This window comes from Dromiciops gliroides, chromosome 4, assembly GCF_019393635.1.
Source record: "Dromiciops gliroides isolate mDroGli1 chromosome 4, mDroGli1.pri, whole genome shotgun sequence".
In the NCBI taxonomy this organism is placed as follows: domain Eukaryota; kingdom Metazoa; phylum Chordata; class Mammalia; order Microbiotheria; family Microbiotheriidae; genus Dromiciops; species Dromiciops gliroides.
In genome coordinates, this window is record NC_057864.1 from 132,621,141 (window position 1) to 132,642,131 (window position 20,991).

Sequence of the window (20,991 nt, forward strand, 5' to 3'; positions counted from 1 at the left end):
GTTCCAATAGACAACCAAAATTATTAGTGGCCATCTTGAGTTAGGACCAAGTTGGCCATAGCAACAACAATAATAAACCTGAATATATATATATATATATATGTGTGTGTGTGTGTGTGTGTGTGTATGTATACAGAGAGAGAGAGAGTGAGTTTACTATGTTCCAGGGGCACATAACTGGGTGCAGCTAACTGGCACAGTGGAGAGAGTCTTGGGCCTAAAGTCAGGAATTCTCATCTTCCTGAATTCAAATCTGGCCTCAAACACTAACTAGTTGTGTGATTCTGGGCAAGTCACTTAACCCCATTTGACTCTGTTTCCTCATCTGTACAATGAGCTGGAGAAGGAAATGGCAAAGCACTCTAGTATCCTTGTCAAGAAAACTCCAAATGGGCTCATGAAGAGTCAGACACAACTGAAACAACTGGACAACAACAGCATGTGTCAGGCACTGTGCTGCATTACCATCTCATTGGATCCTCATACCATCTCTAAGAGGTAGGTGCTATTATTATCCCCATTTCACAGATGGGAAAACTGAGGCAAACAGAAGTTAAGTGAGTTGCCCAGCGTCACAGAGCTAATCAGTGTCTGGGGCTGGATTTGAACTCATACTTTCCTGACTCAAGGCCCAAAGCTCTATCTGCTACACCACCTAGCTAAAAAACTAAAATCCTTAACTTCCAGTATTGTGATTCAAAATTTAAAGTCATTCAAATGTTTTTATTATGCACCTACTATGTACTAAACCACCATTCCAGATGCCAGAGGTACAAAGATCAAAGCAAACCAGCTCTTACCCTAGATTTGAAATCAAGTTGGTGGGGAGGGGAATAACACCTTTTTTTTTTTTTTTTGCTCACAAATGGGTCAAATAAGGAAAGCAAAGTTTGGGAAGAAGATTGATCATTTAAAAGATAGGAGAGCTTTACTCATCCTCCTGAATCATTCTTCTCTCTCGTCTTTAGCTGCCCTCCCCACTCCAACACACACACACACACACACACACGCACATGCACACACATACACACATGCACACACATACACACATGCACACACATACACACATGCACACACAAATGAGTTGAAAAAAAATCTTTCAAAACATACAAAGAGGGCTTGAAAGTTAGTTATGCCTTCAGATTATTTGACAGTTAGGAACTGGGGTCATCCAGGCTGCCTTCAATAGCTGTGTATTCAAAACTCCACTAGGCAGCTATGAATTAAGTTTTTAACCCAGGTGAAGCTGGGCAAATTATTCCCAGATGTTGTGGACTGATTGCCAGCACTCCAACTGGCAATCAGTCAGGCAAAGGATGAGTTTGATCTGAGAATGCCCCCATTCTTCACATTTCCCCATAGCATGAGAAGGGGAAGGGGGTTGCAAACACCGACTGTTTTTATTAACCTGGATTGCCAGCAAGATACAGCTAGTTCCAAGACATGAATGGCATTTCTGTTACATGCAGGACATCAAAGACTTACACATATGTTTACCCAAACCTTGAAACAGAGTAGACCTGGAGGTTGTTGGTGTCAGGTATTAGATATTTCTAAGGATCTTATGGGCATCAATTTGCCAAGTTTATAGCATTCAAAAAAGAGGGGAAAGAGTAATATTAGAGATGATGTTGCTGCCACTTTCCCTTACATGGCCTCCTACTAGTCCCTTAAGCAATGCGGGATGCTTTTTTTAATGCCACAAACACCTCAAGTTGTTTTCTTTGGGGTTTGCAATCTTATGGGATTGATGTCTTTGGCCACTGCTCTATGTTCCTTTCACAGTGACACCTACAGACATTTAAAGGGAAACTGGATCCATGTGTCTATAATTCCTCTATAACTACAGACTCCTATATACCTCATCAATATGCATGAGTGGGAAGGGAGCTTTCTTTTCTAAGAAACCCTTTTCTAAGAAAAACTGAGCTCTAACCAGCCAGGAACAAATCTGAAACCCAACATGCTGGCTGTTTGCTTGCAAAGACAAATCTTCCTAAGGGACAATTGTAGCTGGTCCAACCTAAGGGTCTAACAGAGAATGCAACGGTCGCCACTCAGTCTGGGAAAGAATGGAAAGGAGATAGGGTGCCGAAGTGGGGGGAAAATGGAATTTGAAGTCAGAGGACAAATCCTAGAACAGACACTTAACTACCTGGGTGATATTGGACAGATCATTTAATCATGCTGTGCCTCACTTGTTTAATCTATAAAAATAAAGGTTTGGAGGGGCAGCTAGGTGGCAAAGTGGATAAAGCACTGGCCCTGGATTCAGGAGGACCTAAGTTCAAATCCGACCTCAGACATTTGACACTTACTAACTGTGTGACCCTGGTCAAGTCACTTAACCTTCATTGCCCCTCCAAAGCAAACAAACAAACAAAAAATAAAGGTTTGGACTAAATGACCTCTAAAGTCCCTTCTGACTCTATATCTATGCTCTATGAGAAGAAGTATAATGGGAGGCATGACTGGACTTAAAAGGGGAGGAGGGGTGGAAATCTGGGAAAATGGTAGAAATACCCAGTCCTGAGCAAAGAATGAATATATAGGAAAGAACTGATTAGGACAAGAGAAGCAGAGAAGTAAGCAATCAATTTCTAATTCAGCTGACATCTGAGTGCCTGCTAGAAGAGCCATCTGATTCAGTGGAAGAGGGCTAGTGGTTTGGTTTCACTTCAGTTCTGCCATTTACTCTTCACGTGACATTAGGTATGTCACTTAAGTTCTCTGGCTTCAGTTATAAACTAAGGGAATCAGATTCATTCTCCAAGGTCCCTTCCAATTATAAATCTGAAATGGTAAGATACAAAGCTTAGCATGTAGTTTATGGTCTAGTATAGGGATATGAAAAAATAAACCATAATACAAAATAATACATCATAAGGGAAGCACTTTCAATGAATCCAAACTGTTTGCTGCAACAAAAATCATATGGAATTTTTTTTCTTTAATATCAATATTCTCCTAGTGATCTTATATACTAAGGGAAGAATTAAAGTAAGGAAGGAAGGAAGGAAGGAAGGAAGGAAGGAAGGAAGGAAGGAAGGAAGGAAGGAAGGAAGGAAGGAAGGAAGGAAGGAAGGAAGGAAGGAAGGAAGGAAGGAAGGAAAAGAGTGAGGGAGGGAAGATGGACATTTATTAAGTGTTCACTATCTGCCAAGCATTGAGGGATACAAAAATTTAAAAATTGATCCCCTATCTTGAGGAGCTTAGAGTCTAATAAGGGCAGACAACACAGGAGTTGGAAGAAGGCAACCAGGACTTTGGATATATCATATAGGGAGAATTTCTGGAAAGACTTGGACTAGAATTACACAGGACAAAAAGTTGTGGATGAATTGATTGTAATCTGCACCAGTTAGGAGATCAGTGATCCAGAGAAACATGGTTTCATTTTCATCTTTAGTTAGGAAGCCTTGAATAGTTCTTATGATAATGGATATTGTCAATGCTGACCAGTCAATATGCTCTTCATTCTATTGCCTGCTTTCCCCCCCATCGCATGGGCTTGTCTTTCTCCATGCCTGTAACACAATCCCTCTATACCTTCCCCTCTTACAATCTTTAGCTTGCTTCAACATTCATCTCAGGTGCTGCCTCCAACATAAAAACCCTTTTCTTATTCCCCAAGTTGTTATTGTTTCCTCCTTTCCCTAATTATATTGTACATAATCCAGTACTGCATGTAATCAATATAATTAAATACCATATAATTTTCTGAAATTATATGGTATTTATTATCCCACCAGCTTTACTTTCCCCTATCCTAGGTAGAATATGCTCTTTGAGGGCAGGGACTATTTTTTGTTGTTTTATTTTGTATCCCTAGGGCCAAAAAGAAAGCTTTTCACATATCCAGATAGAGATAAAAATATGTAATATTATATAGAATCCATAATATATTATATATCTTTAATGGGAAGTATCATATCACCAGTGTAGATTGACTTTATCAATTTTTTCACAGAGGGACAGGAGATGTCCTGAGGTTAAATGACTTGCCTAGGATCATACATTTAGGATGTGTCAAAATTTCTGACTTTCAGTTGTTTGGGGTAATGAGGTGGTGCAGGGAAAACAGTGCCAGGATACAAAGTCAGGAAGATCTTAGTTCAGATTTGGCTGCAGACACATCCTAGCTATGTGACTCTTGAAAAGTCATTTAAGTCCTATTTGCCTCAATTCCCTCATCCATAAAATAGGGATGATTAATAGCACCTACCTCCCAGGGTTTTTGTGAGGATCAAATGAGATAATAAGTGCAAAGCATTTAGCACTGCATCTGATACATAGTAAGCAACTATATAAATGGTCATTGCTAAATTATCATTATTATTATTATTATTATTATTATATGTGAGTGCTCTATACCAAACTGCCTCTCTAGACTTTCACATAGTAGGTGCTTTATAAATGTTTGTAGAAATGGATGATTAACAGGTAGGTACAGGAGATGTTGAGAGTTAATTGCTCGGCCCTCCTATTCCCTTTGGGGACTGAAAAGAACAGTCCTATGACAGAGGCATACCTTAGGCTTTATAGAAAGGAACTATTACTGTACCTTGGAAGAAAGAGAGCTTTTGTTGTATAGGACTGTTAATAAAGAGAATTGGTTGTACCCGGATTGAACACTGTTTATTGGGGCTAGCTGTCGCCTCAGTTGTGGAAATGGCTTTTTGAGGACAGAATGCTTCTGTGACTATATTCATTGTAAAAGGATTTTGCCTGTAAAAATGCAAACAGAGCTAAGCCCTGCCAAGTGGGGGCCCCATAAGGTGGTTCACAAAAAAGCAATAAGCTTTACAATTAGATCTTGAGATTCAAGAGCTTTTGTGTTCTTAGCCCCACTTTGCCCCAATGCACTGGGTCAGTGGGTTGATTCCCCAACCCCCTCCAGCTTCAAAAGAACAAGGGGAAGATCAATTAGATAATTGCCCTGCTCAGGTTCCTAGGAGAAAGCTGTTATGTAAATTCTCCATGGGGGCTTGGAAAGAGAAGGTGGAAGAAGCCATAGAAAGCATGCAGGGACAGAAAAGAATAAGGCCAGCCCCTAAAAATAGAATCCTTTTGGACACGGCTAAAAAGAATCAGTGAAGGGAAGCAAGGCAGATCTTGTCAGGAAAGAGAAAAAGACTAAGCTGAGCAAGTAGATACCCTAGGAAGTGAATTGGGGAGTGCCCCTAAATGGACCTGGAATTCAAAAACTCACCCTTACACCCCTCTTTCTTTATCAAGGGAACCCAAGACCAGGACTTGCACATTTATGAAATGGCATACAAAAGATAATGTATTAAAAAAAAAAAAAAAGGCTGAGCTCTCCTGGCTTCTCAGAGGAACTTAATGCTGCTCCCAGATAAAGTGAAATGGAATCATGTAATAATATAGCTAGTATTTACAGAGAGCTTTAAGGTTTGCAAAGCACTTTACAAACACTGTCTCATTTTCTCCTCCCAACAACCCTGGGAAGTAGGTTACTATTATTATTCCCATTTGACAGATAAGAAAACTGAGGCAGAATTAGATTACCTGAGGCAAGATTTGAACTCCAGTCTTTCTGATTCCAGGTCCAGCATTCTATCCATCTCTCTATACACTACCCAGCTTGTCTTGTAAAGTTTCAAAGTAGAATTCAATAAAGTGATAAGGCCAAGGAGAGAAAGCTGGCTTACAGTGAGAAACATGTAGGTTCAAAGTCTACCTTTGACACAATATAACAATAGCTCACATTCAACTAGGGTTTTAAGGTTTACAAAGTACTTTATTTCATTTGATCATCACAAACTCCCTGTGAGGTTGCTACTGCTATTATCCCTATTTTGCCCATGAAATGGTTAAATGAATTGCCCACAGTCACACAACTGGTAAATGTCAAAGGCTGAGTTTAAATCTAAGTGTTCCTGACTTCAAGCCCAACAAGACATCCACTATTCCAGTCAACAGTAGAGCATGGGAAAGTCATGGGCAAGCTGAAGAGCACCTGGTGAGCTTCATTGATAGGAGCTTCCTCACCACATATGCTGATGAAATCACAGTTTGGGTTTTAGAAAGTTGGGCCAATATTGAGAAAACGTACTATAAATAAAGGAATCGAAGACAGGAAGCAATATGAAAGTGTCAAAGCCCAGTAATAATAAACAATCTGGGGCGGGGGGGGGGGGGCGTGTACGTTCTTTAAAAACTGACAAATAGCATTTTCATGAAGAAAATATTTAAAGAAATTTACCAAAAATCAACAAATTCTCCTATAAAAATTTACGTGAAAATTTCATCTCCATGACATGCAAATTTGTATTCTCAGAAGAAAGTGGAACTTTCGACACACCAAAAGAAAAACAACAACAACAACTAATAACACAGAAGCCAAAAGGTAACAGTAAGGGGCACTACTTTTGGCTTTTTGTTTTGAATCAATTGCTGTTCCATTTGGGATTCTAGAGTGAATCTTGGGCAATGAAAAAAAAAAAAGAACTTTTTTTTTTTAATTTAAGGTTGGAAAAGTTGGATAAAGTCCAAAGGAGAACAATGGGTAAGATGGGTTTCTGAGAAATAAAAGGTGGTTAAAGGGACTGTGGAGACTAAGAATTAAGTACAATTCTAAGGCTACAAGGTTAAGTATAGGTGGGGAGAGATGTAATAATTGATGCTCCTAAAATATTTTACAAGGAACCTACTACTAATCACTTATTAAGACAAAAGAGACAATTAATGGCCAAAAATCAGAATGAAATATTTTTGGGTCAAAACATCAGCTGTTTGAGGCCTCTTTGGGCCTCAGTTTCCCCATTTGTAAAGTGGGAGCTGAGCTTGACCTCTAAAGGAACATTAAATGAAGACAATCAACTAGCAGAGAACCAGTAATTATTACTGGACCCTAGGACCTCAGTTTCTCTCCTACTGATTCAGTTTTGGCTTCCAAGACTCCTTTTGTCCATTGTGAAATGTCCAGCCCATGGGAATTTGGTATATACTGGGTTGATTCATTTAGCTTGTTTTCCTTCCAACAGTGGATGAGTTTCTTTCTAATGGCATGCTCCCTTAAGGTACTCTTTTGTGAGCTCAGCTCTTGAGTAGAACATAGAAATGTACTGGAGGAAGGGAGAAACTGCTAAACATAAGATCTCATTCTCAATTTCTCCTGGCCTCTACAATATAGCCTTGCTATCGCTCACAATTCTGTCACTATATCTAGCATATGGCAATGGCACATGACATGCACCTATCAGAACCCAAGGGCATCAGTGCTTCAATGGGAAACAGCAGGTTCTGTGCTTCTACTAGATTACACAGAAATAGGCATGGGCCCAACAAGAGTGGGTTTGTGTGAACACAGGGCTCTGACTACATCAAGTTTCAAGTTGCTTTTGTCCCAACAACTGATGTCTCAACACCCAACAGAGAGTTAATCTGATGAGACAGCATCAGGTGCATTTTACAAGCTGGTGGCCAAATCGGTTGTTTCAGCTAATTTTGGAAGCCTTGTTTTGAATGCATATTGACAGGTTAAAATGCCCTTAATGGCTCATTTTCACCATGAATAAATAACGCAAAGGGCACAATAAATAGAGGATAGAAGACTATCAGAAGGCACATTTTGTTTCCAAGGGTTCCAAGCAATTGAATCTGAGAATACGAGCTCTAAAAACCATCTCCCAATCACTCCATTTAAAACCTGGGGTTCACTAAGTTTGGAAAGGCTTATCACCATGTTGGCAGTAGAGTAGAGGAAATGTTAGGCCCCAGTAATTTACAAAGAGAGAGACTGCCCTTGGTGTCAAAATAAAAAAATCCCGCAGGAATTCAAGTATTAGATTTTCAGGGAATGTCACTGATTTGGTTTTCAGTGAATCTCATTCTTATCCTTAGATGCTGTTCCTATCCCCCCACCCCCACCGAGTAGAATGTTGGTTCCTTGAGGATAGTAACCACTACTTAATAAATTGTTTGCTGAAATGGACTGAATTCCCTTCATCACATTGAAGAACAAATTACTTTACATGGAAAACTATGTCCAAGAAGAATTTTCAGCCAATGTGAAAAATCACCCTCCTGATTTTATAACTATTGAAATCATTTCCATTCCCCATTGGGGAATATCATGATTCCACAGCCTGCCACGGATGGATCCTTCAGTTGACCTGTGAGTCCAAAAGAATTTTGGAGTTAATCAAATACTGCCAACACATTCCTTTTTATTTTCTGTTGTCTTTTTCTTTCTGTGCTTGCTTTTTTGAATTAGGTTGCCATAGTAAATGTAGGGACCAAAAACCCTAAATAACAATTAATTCTTTACAGAAAGGCGCTAAAAATGGTGTTGGCAAAACACCATGATACCGTTGTGGGAAACGGTGGGAAAGACCATTTTCAAAATTTGTCACAGGAGGTTCAAAGAGGTATGAGACGAATCATGAAATCACTCATTCCTCACTAATGGTTTTAGGGTTAGGATTCCCATTTCACAGATTTAGAAAATGAGCTGTCGAAAGATTTACTTAGTGTTTTTTCAGAGTAAAAGAAGAAAAGGTTAAGGAAAATTGAAAAATGAGACTAGATCTTTCACACTCTATGGTGTATGGTCGGTCAATGGCTGAGCCATCCTTGCTGCACTCCTGTTAGAATATCTGCTTTTCTGCAGGATCTGTTTCTCTCCATTGTGCTCCCATTTATTCATTCATTCATCAGATTTCATCATGATGATGGTGATGGTGATGGTAACTAACATTTACATAGCACTTTAAGATTTGCAAAGTGTTTTACTGCTCATTTTATCTTCACAACAACCCTGTGAAGTAAATGTAACTAAATGGAGAAACTGAGGCTGGGAGAGATTAAAAGACTTCTCCAGCTCACACAGCTATAAGTGTCTGAGGCAAGAATTTGAACTCAGAATGATAAGCCTTCCTTACTCCAAGCCCAGCATTCTATCCACTGCTCCTCCTAGCTGCCCCAGGCAACATATTATTGCTTTCTGGAAAAACTTAGCCTCTGCAATTTCTCTGACCATGACCCTCTATTTTCTGATCCAGGTCTTACCTGTTACCAACTCCTAGCCACTATCATTACAGAATGGATCTTTGGTTCAGCTAAAGATGCTCAGGTGGCTGACAGGATAAACGTAGTTGTTGGATTTAATAGATGTATTTAAGGATATGAGATATATCCCTGGCTCTGAGGTAGACTTTCTGCATAACCATGCGACATCATTTCATTTCTGTGCATTGCTTCACACCTGGCAAGAAGTATGTTTATTCACATTGATTCCCTCCCCAGGGAGGTGTGATGCTCAAGTTTTAATGATCCGAGGGCACTTGAAGATTGTGGGATTAAAGGCTCTGAATAAATACCAAGAATGACCCTTTTCAAATGCTGCTCTTCCCCACAGTTGATTGTAAGCCTTTTAAGCACACGCCATATGCTATTAATACCTCACTCCAAGAAGGACCAAGCACACTGTCAGAACTCACCAAATAATAAAGAGTCCATCAGGATTTATGCAGCCCTAGAGAGCCTCTCTCGCTATTTGAAAGCTCATCTAACAAGCCCTGACAATTGAGAACTCAGCAGGTTCATTTCCCATCAGTTTAAGTGCTCTGTCCAGCACTGAAAGCATCTTAGCCTTCCCAAATTCCCAACCTCTCCTTGATGGCTGGGCACCTTCCCCACTCTCTCCTCCCCAGCCTCCAGCAAATCCTCCAGGTCAAGTGTCACTGTTTTCATTCTGGCCTGTTTGTCTGGACAAAAGAAAGAAGACTCAGGGAAGATCCTTGGCAACCAGTCACTTCTCAGTTCTTTTGTTGGCTTGCTTGTAAAACCTCCCAGATTAATGTAAAGTCTGTTCTCAATCAAGCCCTTTGTTTCCCGTTCAGTAATTCTTCAACCTCTTCCTTTGTAGTTATTCATTTGCCCAGGAGTTGACTAATCTATTGTTTAACCCTACTCCAGGATGGAAGCTACAGGGAGTGGACAGAGACTAGACTACAGCAGAAAGCAGACCTGCCTTTGAATTCCACCTCAGATTCCCAGTAGCTGTGTGATCACCTGCAAGTTTCTCAATTCCGGTAGACTGAGGACACCACCCATAGCATTTACCACACAGGACCTATGAGAGGACTTGAAGAGATATGTTTAAATGTGTGTATATGTGTTCGTGTGTGTACACAAAAATATTCACATATGTTGTTCATTCTTCTTACTCGAAGAACAATGACATCACGTATTAGGGGAAAGATAATGGAATCAGCATTTATTAAGCACCCACTATATGCCAGGTACTATGCTAAAAGTACTTTACAAGTATCTCATTTGATACTGACAACCACTCTTGGGAGGAAGTCCTATATTATCCCCACTTTACAGTTGAAGGAACTGATTCACGCAGTGGTGAGGAAGTAATAATTAATAATAACAACAACACACATATACACATACCTACACATCCATATATCTAATAATAGTAATGATTATAAATTATAATATTTTACATAAAAGTGTATAAAATATTAAAAACAACAATGATACTTATATAGCATTAAGGCTTACAAAGCACTTTATAAATATCTCATTTTATCCTCACAACAACCTTGGGAGAAGATGCTGTTATTATCCCCATTTTACAGATGAGAAACTAAGGTAGATAGAAGTAATGTGACTTGCCCAAGGTCACAGAGCTAATAAATCTCTAAGGCTGGATTTGAACTCAGGACTTCCTGACTCCAGGTGCAGTGCTCTATCCTCTGAGACACTGAGCTGTTTTGTTTTGTTTTGTTTTGTTTTTGCGGGGCAACAGGGGTTAAGTGACTTGCCCAGGGTCACACAGCTAGTAAGTGTCAAGTGTCTTAGGACGGATTTGAATTCAGGTACTCCTGAATCCAGTATCCACCGCGCCACCTAGCTGCCCCTTGTTTTTTTTTTTTTAAAAGGAAAATCCTTTTCTTAACAGGTAAGCACTAAAGTAGACCAGATCTACATATGATCTCACTGGTGTAAACTCTGGGTGAGGAAATTAATAATAGTAATACTAATAATAGCTATAAGTGTATATACTTTATGCATATATAATATATTGTGTAGGTATATGTGTGTGTGTATGTGTATGTGTAAGTGGCATAGTGGATAGGGTGCTAGATCTGGAGTCATGAAGACTCATCTTCCTAACTTCAAATCTGGCCTCAGACATTTCCTAGCTGTGTGACCCTGGGCAAGTCACTTAACTCTGTTTGCCTCAGCTCCCTTATCTGTAAAATGATCTGGAAAAGGAACCACTCCAGTATCTCTGCCAAAAGAAAGCCCAAATGGAGCCAAAAAAAAGTCAGATATAACAGAAAACAACTCAGCAACAACATGATACGTGTATGTTATCATGTATCAACGTTATTATTATTAGCCATGATTGTCTAAACTTTTCTATCCAGTGGATACCACGCTGAGATTCCCTGCCTTTGTTTCTCATGAAGCCTGGCTTCTCTGCTCAGGGGAGCTAAGGAACATTCAGGTGTGTTTGTTCACATATTCAGTCCCATAGCTCATAACCCCTATGGTTGTTGCATATATACATCCCTACCCTACCCCTCCCATCTCTGAGTTGACCTAAGTATACAAGGGGCAATAACACAACAGCACAAAACATAGAGCCCTTAAGCCAATGTTCTCGCCATCCCTGCTTCCCTCTTATTGGCTACTCACACCTACTGAATACCACCCCCTCCTCTTCTGATGACTACCATATTCAAGGAGAACAAGAAGGGCTATGTAATATGGACAAGTCAGAAACTTGTTAAATTTTTCCAAATATGATTTAGAAAAGGTGTAAGAGCAAAGAAGGGCTTCAAACTGGAAGTCAATGAAGCAAGTGGCCTAAAAAGGGCGGGGGGGGGGGGGAGGGATGATGAACTAAGGAGCTAGGAGGTCTAGGTTGGAATCCCAGTTTTGCCTCTGACTAGTTATTTGACATGGGGACTTCACACCTCTGGGCTCTCAGTCTCCTCATCTGCATATGAGACAACTGGACCAGATATCTCTAAGGTCCCTTTAGTGCCAAAGATATCTCTGCTGCTAAGAGTGAGCATGAAAACAACTTTATATAAGTAGCAGTGTGGCACAATAGTGAGAGCTGGCCTCAGAGCTAGGTTCCAGGTTAGCCTCCTAAATAATAACAATAATGATAGCTAACATTTATGTAGACTTTACAATTATTATCTTTTCTGATTCCCATAACACCCCATGCTATTATCATTCCCATTATATAGATGAAGAAACCGAGAAAGGCAGGGGTTAAATGACTTGTCCAAGGTCACACGGCTAGGAAGTGTCTGAGGCTACATTTGAACTCATGTCTTCCTGACTCAAGATCTAGTACTCCATATACTCTACCACCTAGCTACCCTGCACTATCTCTGTGGCCTTAGGTAAATCACTTAACCTCTCAATGCTCTGGACAATTCTCTGAGACCGTAAATTGCAGAGAGGGCATTGCCCTATGTGGCAAGGAGTGGTCTCCTTAGCTGTTGCTGTTGTTCAGTAATTTCAGTTGTGTCTGACTCTTCATAACCCCATTGGGTTTTTTTTTGGCAAGATACTAGAGTGGTTTGCTATTTCCTTTTCCAGCTCATTTTACAGATAAGGAAACTGAGGCAAACAGGGCTAAGTGACTTGCCTACAGTCACATGTCTAGTAAAGTGTCTGAGGCAGGATTTGAACTCATGGAGATGAGTCTTCCTTATTCTAGGCCTGGCACCCTATCTACTGGGTCACTGAGATGCCCCTTCTTGAGCTGAGAGTTGTCTATTTCAGTGAAATCACATATCTATTCCCTATTTATACTGGATGTTACAGATGTTCACCTGTATCAGCTAGGTGGAATGTGATCATTGAATGAGCCAGAGGCCTACAACTGGAGTGGATGTATGTGTGTTTCAGAGAAAATATTCAAAACCATTTATTTTGTACCACAAAGAAACCACCTGGAAGCAGCAACCATTAAGAAGCCCCTAAAACGAACATCTGTGGTGGGGGCAATCCTTAGAAGGATATCCTGAAAGAATGAATCCAAAGAAAGGTACCAAGACCTTTCCTAGGTTTTCACTCATTCGTATCAATTATGACCTGGCAGTTTTTATACACTAAATTAAAAAGTCCTTAGAGCTCTCTTACCTGGCAAAGAAGGACGCTGCCACTGAGGTGCCCGGGGAAGTTTCGCTGGCAGCGCAGGGGCTCTGTGAGCCTGGAAAGCTGTACACAGATGGTTTGTCTGCATTGTAGCGGTTCAGGGTGGCTTCTGTCAGTCCCTCTCGTCCAGGTTCAGTCATCAGCTGGGAAATCTAACAAGGGAAAGAGGCCCAGGGCTCATTACACAGAGCAGAGATACTTCCTTCTTCTACTCTTGTCACCTCTTTGAGCGAGGGTGGCGAGGCAGAGCCAGTGGGACCAGAAAATGGGAGGGGAGGGATGGGGAGGGGAGTCACATTCCCTCCCGTGAGTGTTCAGTTATGTGAATGTGCCCATAGCTACTAGGGGGCTATTTGGTAGCACTTTTGCTGGGATGCCAACCTCATTTTCATTAAAAGTAATGGAATAAAATCACCCCCTGACATTATAAGTTTCAATTACATCTGTGGTCTTCCTTCCATTTGGAGGAGAAAGTACAAACCATTTTCCCTACACTCTTTCACAACACAGCAGAGGCATGGTGACGTTAACCAAAGCTTATTTCTTATGGGGTATGACCGCAAACACTCTGAAGTGCAGGCCTGGGAAAATAAATAAATAAATCTACTATTTTACAAAGAAAGAAGGTGAGTTGGGGGATGAAGAACAGGAAGAATTCGGCAAAATATTGGTTATGCTGATGAAAATCAGCAAATCTACTGCTAATAGGGAAAGCCCCAAGACCATAGTCAACCTTCCCATTCACATACTTCTTTTTATAACATACCCCCAAAAATCCAAGGGAGGAAAAACTCTGTCTTCAGCAGGCACCAAGTGGGAAAATTTACCATAATGGTTTTCTTGGCAACTGATGTGATTTTTTGTTTTTGTTTTTTGTTTTTTTGGGGGGGTGGGTTGTGAGGCAATTGGGGTTAAGCGACTTGCCCAGGGTCACACAGCTAGTAAGTGTTAAGTGTCTGAGGCTGCATTTGAACTCAGGTCCTCCTGACTCCAGGGCCAGTGCTCTATCTACTACACCACCTAGCTGTCCCTACTGATGTGATTTTTTTTAACCAAATCATTTGCCCATCATTTTCTTGGGGGGGGGGGGTTCAGTCATTTAAATGAACTTCTTTGTCCAGATGACACAGTAAAATCATATTTCTTCTTTCTTTGAATTACACTACATTTAGACACTGAAGCCTCCATCAAAGGCAAAGGATAACTTCCACTCTTAATTTGGATTGATTCTCTCAGTCTGCCTCTGTTGATTTAAAAAAAAAAACCTCCATATTTCCGAGTATAAATGTAGTACCTTAAGGAAAGATCCATGTTTAGGAAGTGCTAATAACAGTCAGTAAGCATTTATTAAGTGCTTACTGTGTGCCAATCACCAATCTGGTTATAAGTACAATAAAGTCCCAAGTATAGTCTAAAAAGGCCATTCACACAGGGCCTTACTTTAGAAACTTTAGCCCACAGGAAAAAAGAGGAAAATCTGTCCAATGCAAAAGAGAAATCTGGTCCAATAAAAAGTCTTAGACCTGCAAAATCCCCTCAAGGGCTGAAGAGAAAAATCAGCTGGTGTTTCTAATCGCCCAGACAACACAAATGGGGTGAGGGACAAATTAGAAACAGATTTTTCCCTGTAACGGAGCTGGCCAGAAGGCCAGCCAAGGAATCCCATTTGCTAATCTTCTCACATAGAGACATTTGTACTTTTCATCATTACCAGAATAGTCATTACTCTGGGCCTTGCTGCCCTGAAATCTTGTTCTTCTATTTTGAGAGAGTCAGCATCACTGAAATGCAATCCTTCCAACAAGCACTTTGTCATTCCCTCATATTCAGCCCACTGTAAAGAGACCCAATCCAAATTATGGAAATAGGAGAACGCGGAGGGATATAGAGTCAACTCCCTGTGGGATCACCAAAGTATCTCCTCTTGGAAAGACATTCCTTATTCTCTGAAAGGCCCAAGTATCACGCATGGCTAATGTCTGGGTCACCATATTTCTGTGGCTTTCCCTTTTATCCTTGGAATGGAGTCCTTTTGCTAGATTCAGAAGAGAAGTGTTTTCCACACAAGCAAAGGTGAAGTAGACAGAGGGTGGCAGCTATCAGCTGGAGAACATGGCTTTGGCCTTATGATTAAAATGGCTTTATGAAGAATCCAGCATGGATGTTTCTGTGCTAAGCTCTACACAATGAGAAAGACACAGGATTCACCTGACATTTAGTAACTTCATCATCTGAAAAATGAGGTTGATAATATCGACCTTGCCTATATGACTGTGTGGTTATGAGATCAAAGAAGGTCATTAATCAATCAATAAGCATTTAATAACCATCTGCTTCATGCCCAGCATTGTTGCCAGGCCCTAGATACAAAGAAGCAGTCCCTGCCTTCAGGGAGCTCACATCCTATCCAAGGAGACAACTTGGACATACATAAATATCTACAAAAATGAATATAAGGTAATTGGGAGATCGGGTAGAAGGTGATATTTGTGCTGTGCTCTGAATGACACCAAGCGCTCTAAGTAGTGGAGGTCAGGCAGGAGTGCTTTCTAGGGATGGGGGATAGCCTGTGGAAAGGCCTGGAAATGGAGATGGATTGTCATGTGTGAGGAAGGGCAAGAAGGCTAGCCCAGTTGGGCTGAAGAGTATGTAAAGGAAAATAATATATAATATGGTTGGAAAGGTCTACCTTTGGAGCTTTTAGAGCTAAGCAGGTCTGAATGGCAGGCACTTGTACTTGGAAGTACTTTGGATGCTACAAAGCACTACACAAAATGTCATCATCATCATAATAGATGGGGCAGCTAGGTGGTGCAGTGGATAAAGCACCAGCCTTGGATTCAGGAGGACCCGAGTTCAAATCTTTCCTCAGACACTTAACACTTACTAGCTGTGTGACCCTGGGCAAGTCACTTAACCCTCATTGCCCCACACACAAAAAAGAAGAAGTAATGAGTGGAGGAAATGGCATCATGAAGTAGATATGGTGCTAAAGCATATAGATAGGTTCAAATTCTAACTGTCGATTAACTATGTGTATGTCTTTGAGTGAATCATTTCACCACCTTTCACTGGTTCTCCATCTCTTAATTTGTAAGCTTAAGAGAGTTGATCTAAATAGCCTCTGGTGTTCTTCCAGCTCTGAACCTATGATCTTATCACCCTAAGAATGCTCTAATTCTCCAGCCTGGACTAAATGAGGATTGGTTGGCAAGGAGTTGAAGAGGCCCAGAGTACATGGTTGTTGGTGATATAAGAGGAGACTTAGTTCATGAAATAAGACAGTGGCTTTCCTCGAGGAAATTAAGGGAAAACTAAAGTTTGATTATAAGTGCAGAAATGAGAGACTGAAACAAATGTGCCTCTTAATGCATGTAGGAATCCCCTTGAATTTCCCAGGACAAGTAGGGAGTTGGAGAGAGGATTTCACACTCAGAAAAAGGGCTCTGGGCAGATCATCATCTTATTCAGAGAACCGGCCACTTCAGCAGTGGTGGCCAATATCAAAGGCTCTCGAGTCTGGCACCTTCTTAAGTGAGCGTGTAAAGAAAGGACAGGGCTATCTGTCTGACTCCTGATTCGGCAGCAAGGGAAAAGGAAATTAATTTTACGCCACTTCTCTAGGGAAGGCATTGTCGGCAATACACTGCAGGCTGCTTACACACTGCCCTTGGGACATCTACAATTTTGATTCTTCTAAGATAATAGTCTTCCGTGACACACAGATATCACTCCCTCCCCTTGTCCCTCCCCCACAAGCACGCATGCATGTGCACACACACACACACACACACACACACACACACAGCCTACTTTTCCTTGTTGTAGCTAAGGCCTAGTTTTCCAGACTCTTCTCCCATTTATCATGGAGAGATAATAGATATGAAATCCCCTGCAGTTTAATCCCTGTCAATCATGCCTGCTCTCCCAGGGTTACTGAACTGATGGAAGTATAGTTCAAGTCTTTTTTTTGTTGTTTTTTGCTACCCTGAGACCAATTAAGACAAGAAGGAGAAGGTTGTTGGCATATAGGGCTAAAGGTGGACACACCTTAGCTCTGTTCCATGTTCCGCTATTCCCTGCCTTTGTCCTTCTCCTGTATTAGAAGTCAAAAAGACAAGGCCAAACCCTGCCATAGAGAAAGCAGCTGGGTGCTTACTATGACATCAGAGGCTCAAGGATTTAAAGTGGGTTCATCCAGTCCATTCCCCTCATTTTACATATGAAGAGACAAAGGTTAAGTGAATTGCCAAAGGCTACTCAGGAGCAGAGAGCAAGATATTACAGATGTTTCTGAAATTTCAAATAACACTAATTCAAACATACTAAGAACTCTTAAGAGGGATGAACAGGTTAACTCACATATGGTACCCATCTCCCATCTCTTGGTCTTTCTTCTCACTGTCTGTACCACAAGCATAGAATGCCCTCACACCATTCCTTACCTCTACTTCATAGAAGCCCTGGCTTTCTTCAAGACAAAGCTCAAACATCATCTATTGACGCAAAGTCAATTCTTAGAAATGCCTAGCCAATTTGGGAGTGCAGAGATAAGGATTTGGCCAGCTAGAGATAAGCAAGGGTCAGAGGGGAACACAGTTAGCAGAAAAGCAGCTTGGGGGGAGGGGGGGTGGCTTAAGTGACTGGCCCAGAGTCACACAGCTAGTAAGTGTCAAGTGTCTGAGGTCAAATTTGAACTCAGGTCCTCCTGCATCCAGGGCCAGTGCTTTATCCACTGCACCACCTAGCTGCCCCCTCTGAGTGTTTTAATGTAGCTACATAGTGATGGTCATTCTCTAGGAATTTGGGCCTGCCAGTGAAAAGATAGCTAGGGGTATGCAAGCCAGCCCAAAAAGTAAGTCAATAGCCCATGCCTCATGTAAGGGGTCACAGTGTAAGAGCCATTCCATGCACCCATTACATACATAAAGTGCATGTTTGTATATCCATGCAGAGATACCAGGTAGGCCCAGCATTGAACAGGAGGGAAAAAGGGACAGATTGCCTTTGGGAAACTGCAAAATTCCTTTAATGGCAAACATGGCACAATATGGAAAAAAGAACTTCAAGCAGGTAGACATGGATGACTTTGGATCTACCAAGAGCCAGACCACAGATCCATTTGATTATTTTTCTAAGTCTTGCAAAGGGCTTCACATGTGTTTTCCTATTTGATCTTCAGATCCTCTGAATGTTATGGCCTCGTGGGTAAACCCCCTCATTCTGCAGATGAGAGAAGTAGAGAGACTTTTCTGAGATCACATGCTGAGTTAGTAACAGAACCAGAATTTGAACACGGGTCACCTAAGTCTTCTTTCCATGATCCTTCTCCAACACCTCACTGAATCTCAAGAGCCAGGTGGATCTTGTCTCAGTTGGACAAGATGAGCACTAAACATTAAAATTCTATGATTCTACAACTTCTCTAGCATCTTCTTTAAAGCCTCATCCAACACTGGCTATTTCATTTTAGGCAGGCAAATTTTCCCTAACACACTCCTGCCAACTGGTGTTGCCAGACCCTGTAGCCACTGGAGATATAAAGTTTAATTACATCCTTTCATACCTTTAGCTATTGCTACATTGAATCTGTCTTTGGAAGTCATAAATATTCAGAGATAAAACATTTATTCACCAACAGTGATTGTTTCTTTGCCTTAGCTGTGCTTAAGTGCATGCAATTATAGAGTGAGCAAACCTCATTATATATAATGCAAAAAACTGGAAGCAAGCTAAATGTCTAACGATAGGGGAAGGTTTAAATGAAGTGAGATACATTAATGGAATGGTACACTTTAATGCAATTAAGACCAACAGGTATAAGGCATAAAGAAACTTGGATAAATAGATGAATACACAGATAAATAGAAACAAAATAATGAAATGCAAAAAAACAAAACAAAACAAAGCAGAACCAGAAAAATAGAGTAGACACAATGACCATACAAGTGGAGACTAAAAATTGTTGACACTGGTTAACAGCTAACAGCTAACATTTATATGACATTGCTTTCCGATTGTTATCTCATTTAATCCTCGCAACAATCCTGGAAGGTGTTACTATTATCCCTGTTTTATGGATGAAGAAACTGAGGCAAACTGAGGTTGAATGACTTGCCTAGAGTCAAATAGCTAATAAATGTCTGAGGCCACATTTGAACTCAAATCTTGATCTTTTACACATTGAAATTAATTTATTTAAACGTAAACAGTTACTAAGAGGCAGCTTAGGTGGTTCAGTGAATACATTGCTGGGCCTGGAGTCAGGAAGACCTGAATTCAAATCCTGCCTCAGATACTTAACCTTTTTTGGCCTTCATCCACTGGAGAAAGAAATAGCAAGCCATTCCCGTATCTTTGCCAAGAAAACCCCATGGACAGTATCGGCATGCTATAGTTCACAGGATCAGGAAGAGTGCACATAATTAAATGACTGGACAACAATAAACAGTTACTAAGCCAGTTTAGATGGAGATACTTATGTTCAATGCCAACTTTTTAATAAGACATTTTTTAAAGGGGGAAAGAGATTAATTAAAAAGATTCTCTAGGTGTGGACAGAGTGTTGGCATCTCAATCACTGGTCTTTTTAATTGTATACTGTTCATTCGACACTAGCACAGACAGGAAAACAGTTCCACAACAGTCAAATTCTCAAAAGGGACTGTTGTTACATCTTTACTAAAACTTTACAATCTGAACCGGACGGTTCAGGTGAGGATCTGGCGTTCTTAAAGAATCCATCATTGTTTCGTTTGTGACCATTTTTGAAAGAATAATTTCACAAGATCAGGTTTTTAGAGCTGGAAGGGACCTCTGGGATTTCGGTTGGTCAAGCATGAGGATGAGACAGAGGGATCCTCCGTTGGAGGAGTCCTCATTCATCCCTCCTAAATCAGAACTGAAGAGGAAGAACACTGCTGGCCTGGAAGGATCATTTGTTTCCACGGCTCTATATGACACTAAACACTCCTTCTCCACAAACCATCTGAGTAGCACCATGACAGTAGTTCAGGTGGGATGAGAATTTGTCTGGAAAGTCTGTTTGCACAAGCAAGAATAATTCCTGCCATTGGAAGCATTATGGACCCACTTCTTTCTCTCCAGCTGGCCTAGTTTGTCCTTATCCTGGGACAATGAAAAAGCTGAAGGCTGAAGGGCTCTGTTTATGAGATCAATGCCTAGGGATACACCATCCTCATTGCCATAATCGTATGTAAAATTTGACAGAGTATGAGGCACAGAGCTAGACACTGAGGATCAAAGAATATAAAATTGTACTTGATCTTTAAGAAGTCTGTAAAAGATTAAACAAACATTCATGTCATTATTAATTTATATTATTTAAAAAAAAAACAAGAATATAAATAAAAAATAACCTAAGGACTGCCTAGGGGCAACTAGGTGGTGCAATAAATAGAGTGCTGGGCCTGGATTCAGGAAGACTCATCTTACTGATCTGGCCTCAGGTACCTACTAGCCTTATAACACCTGGCAAGTCACTTAACCCTGTCTGCCTCAGTTTCCTCATCTGGAAAATAAGTTGGAGAAAGAAATGGCAAACCACTCCAGTGTCTTTGCCAAGAAAACCCCAAATCATGTCACAGAGTCAGACACAACTGAGAAATAAGACTGAATAGACAGCATAGTATGGGGAAAGTTTTCCAAAGGTGGTATTTTTCATCACAGTCATGGGCTAGGGAAGGATTTTGTGGAGAAAACACAGAAGAAAAGCATTCCATGTGAAGGGAGTTCTCGAAGGTGGACAGCAGTGTGCTTAAATGGAGAAGCACACCAGGTATGGTGCATAGGAAGGGGGTCAATGCA

General features: G+C 40.8%; 1 protein-coding gene across 1 annotated transcript in view; it reads right to left on the reverse strand.

The window, feature by feature from the left end:
* Window positions 1-20,991, reverse strand: part of KIF26B (kinesin family member 26B) — a 639,143-nt gene that overhangs the window by 323,191 nt on the left and 294,961 nt on the right. Inside the window, exon 4 of the mRNA XM_043962875.1 lies at window positions 13,150-13,316. Within this exon, the coding sequence (XP_043818810.1) occupies window positions 13,150-13,316 (167 nt within the window). The remainder of the gene's footprint in view (window positions 1-13,149; window positions 13,317-20,991) is intronic.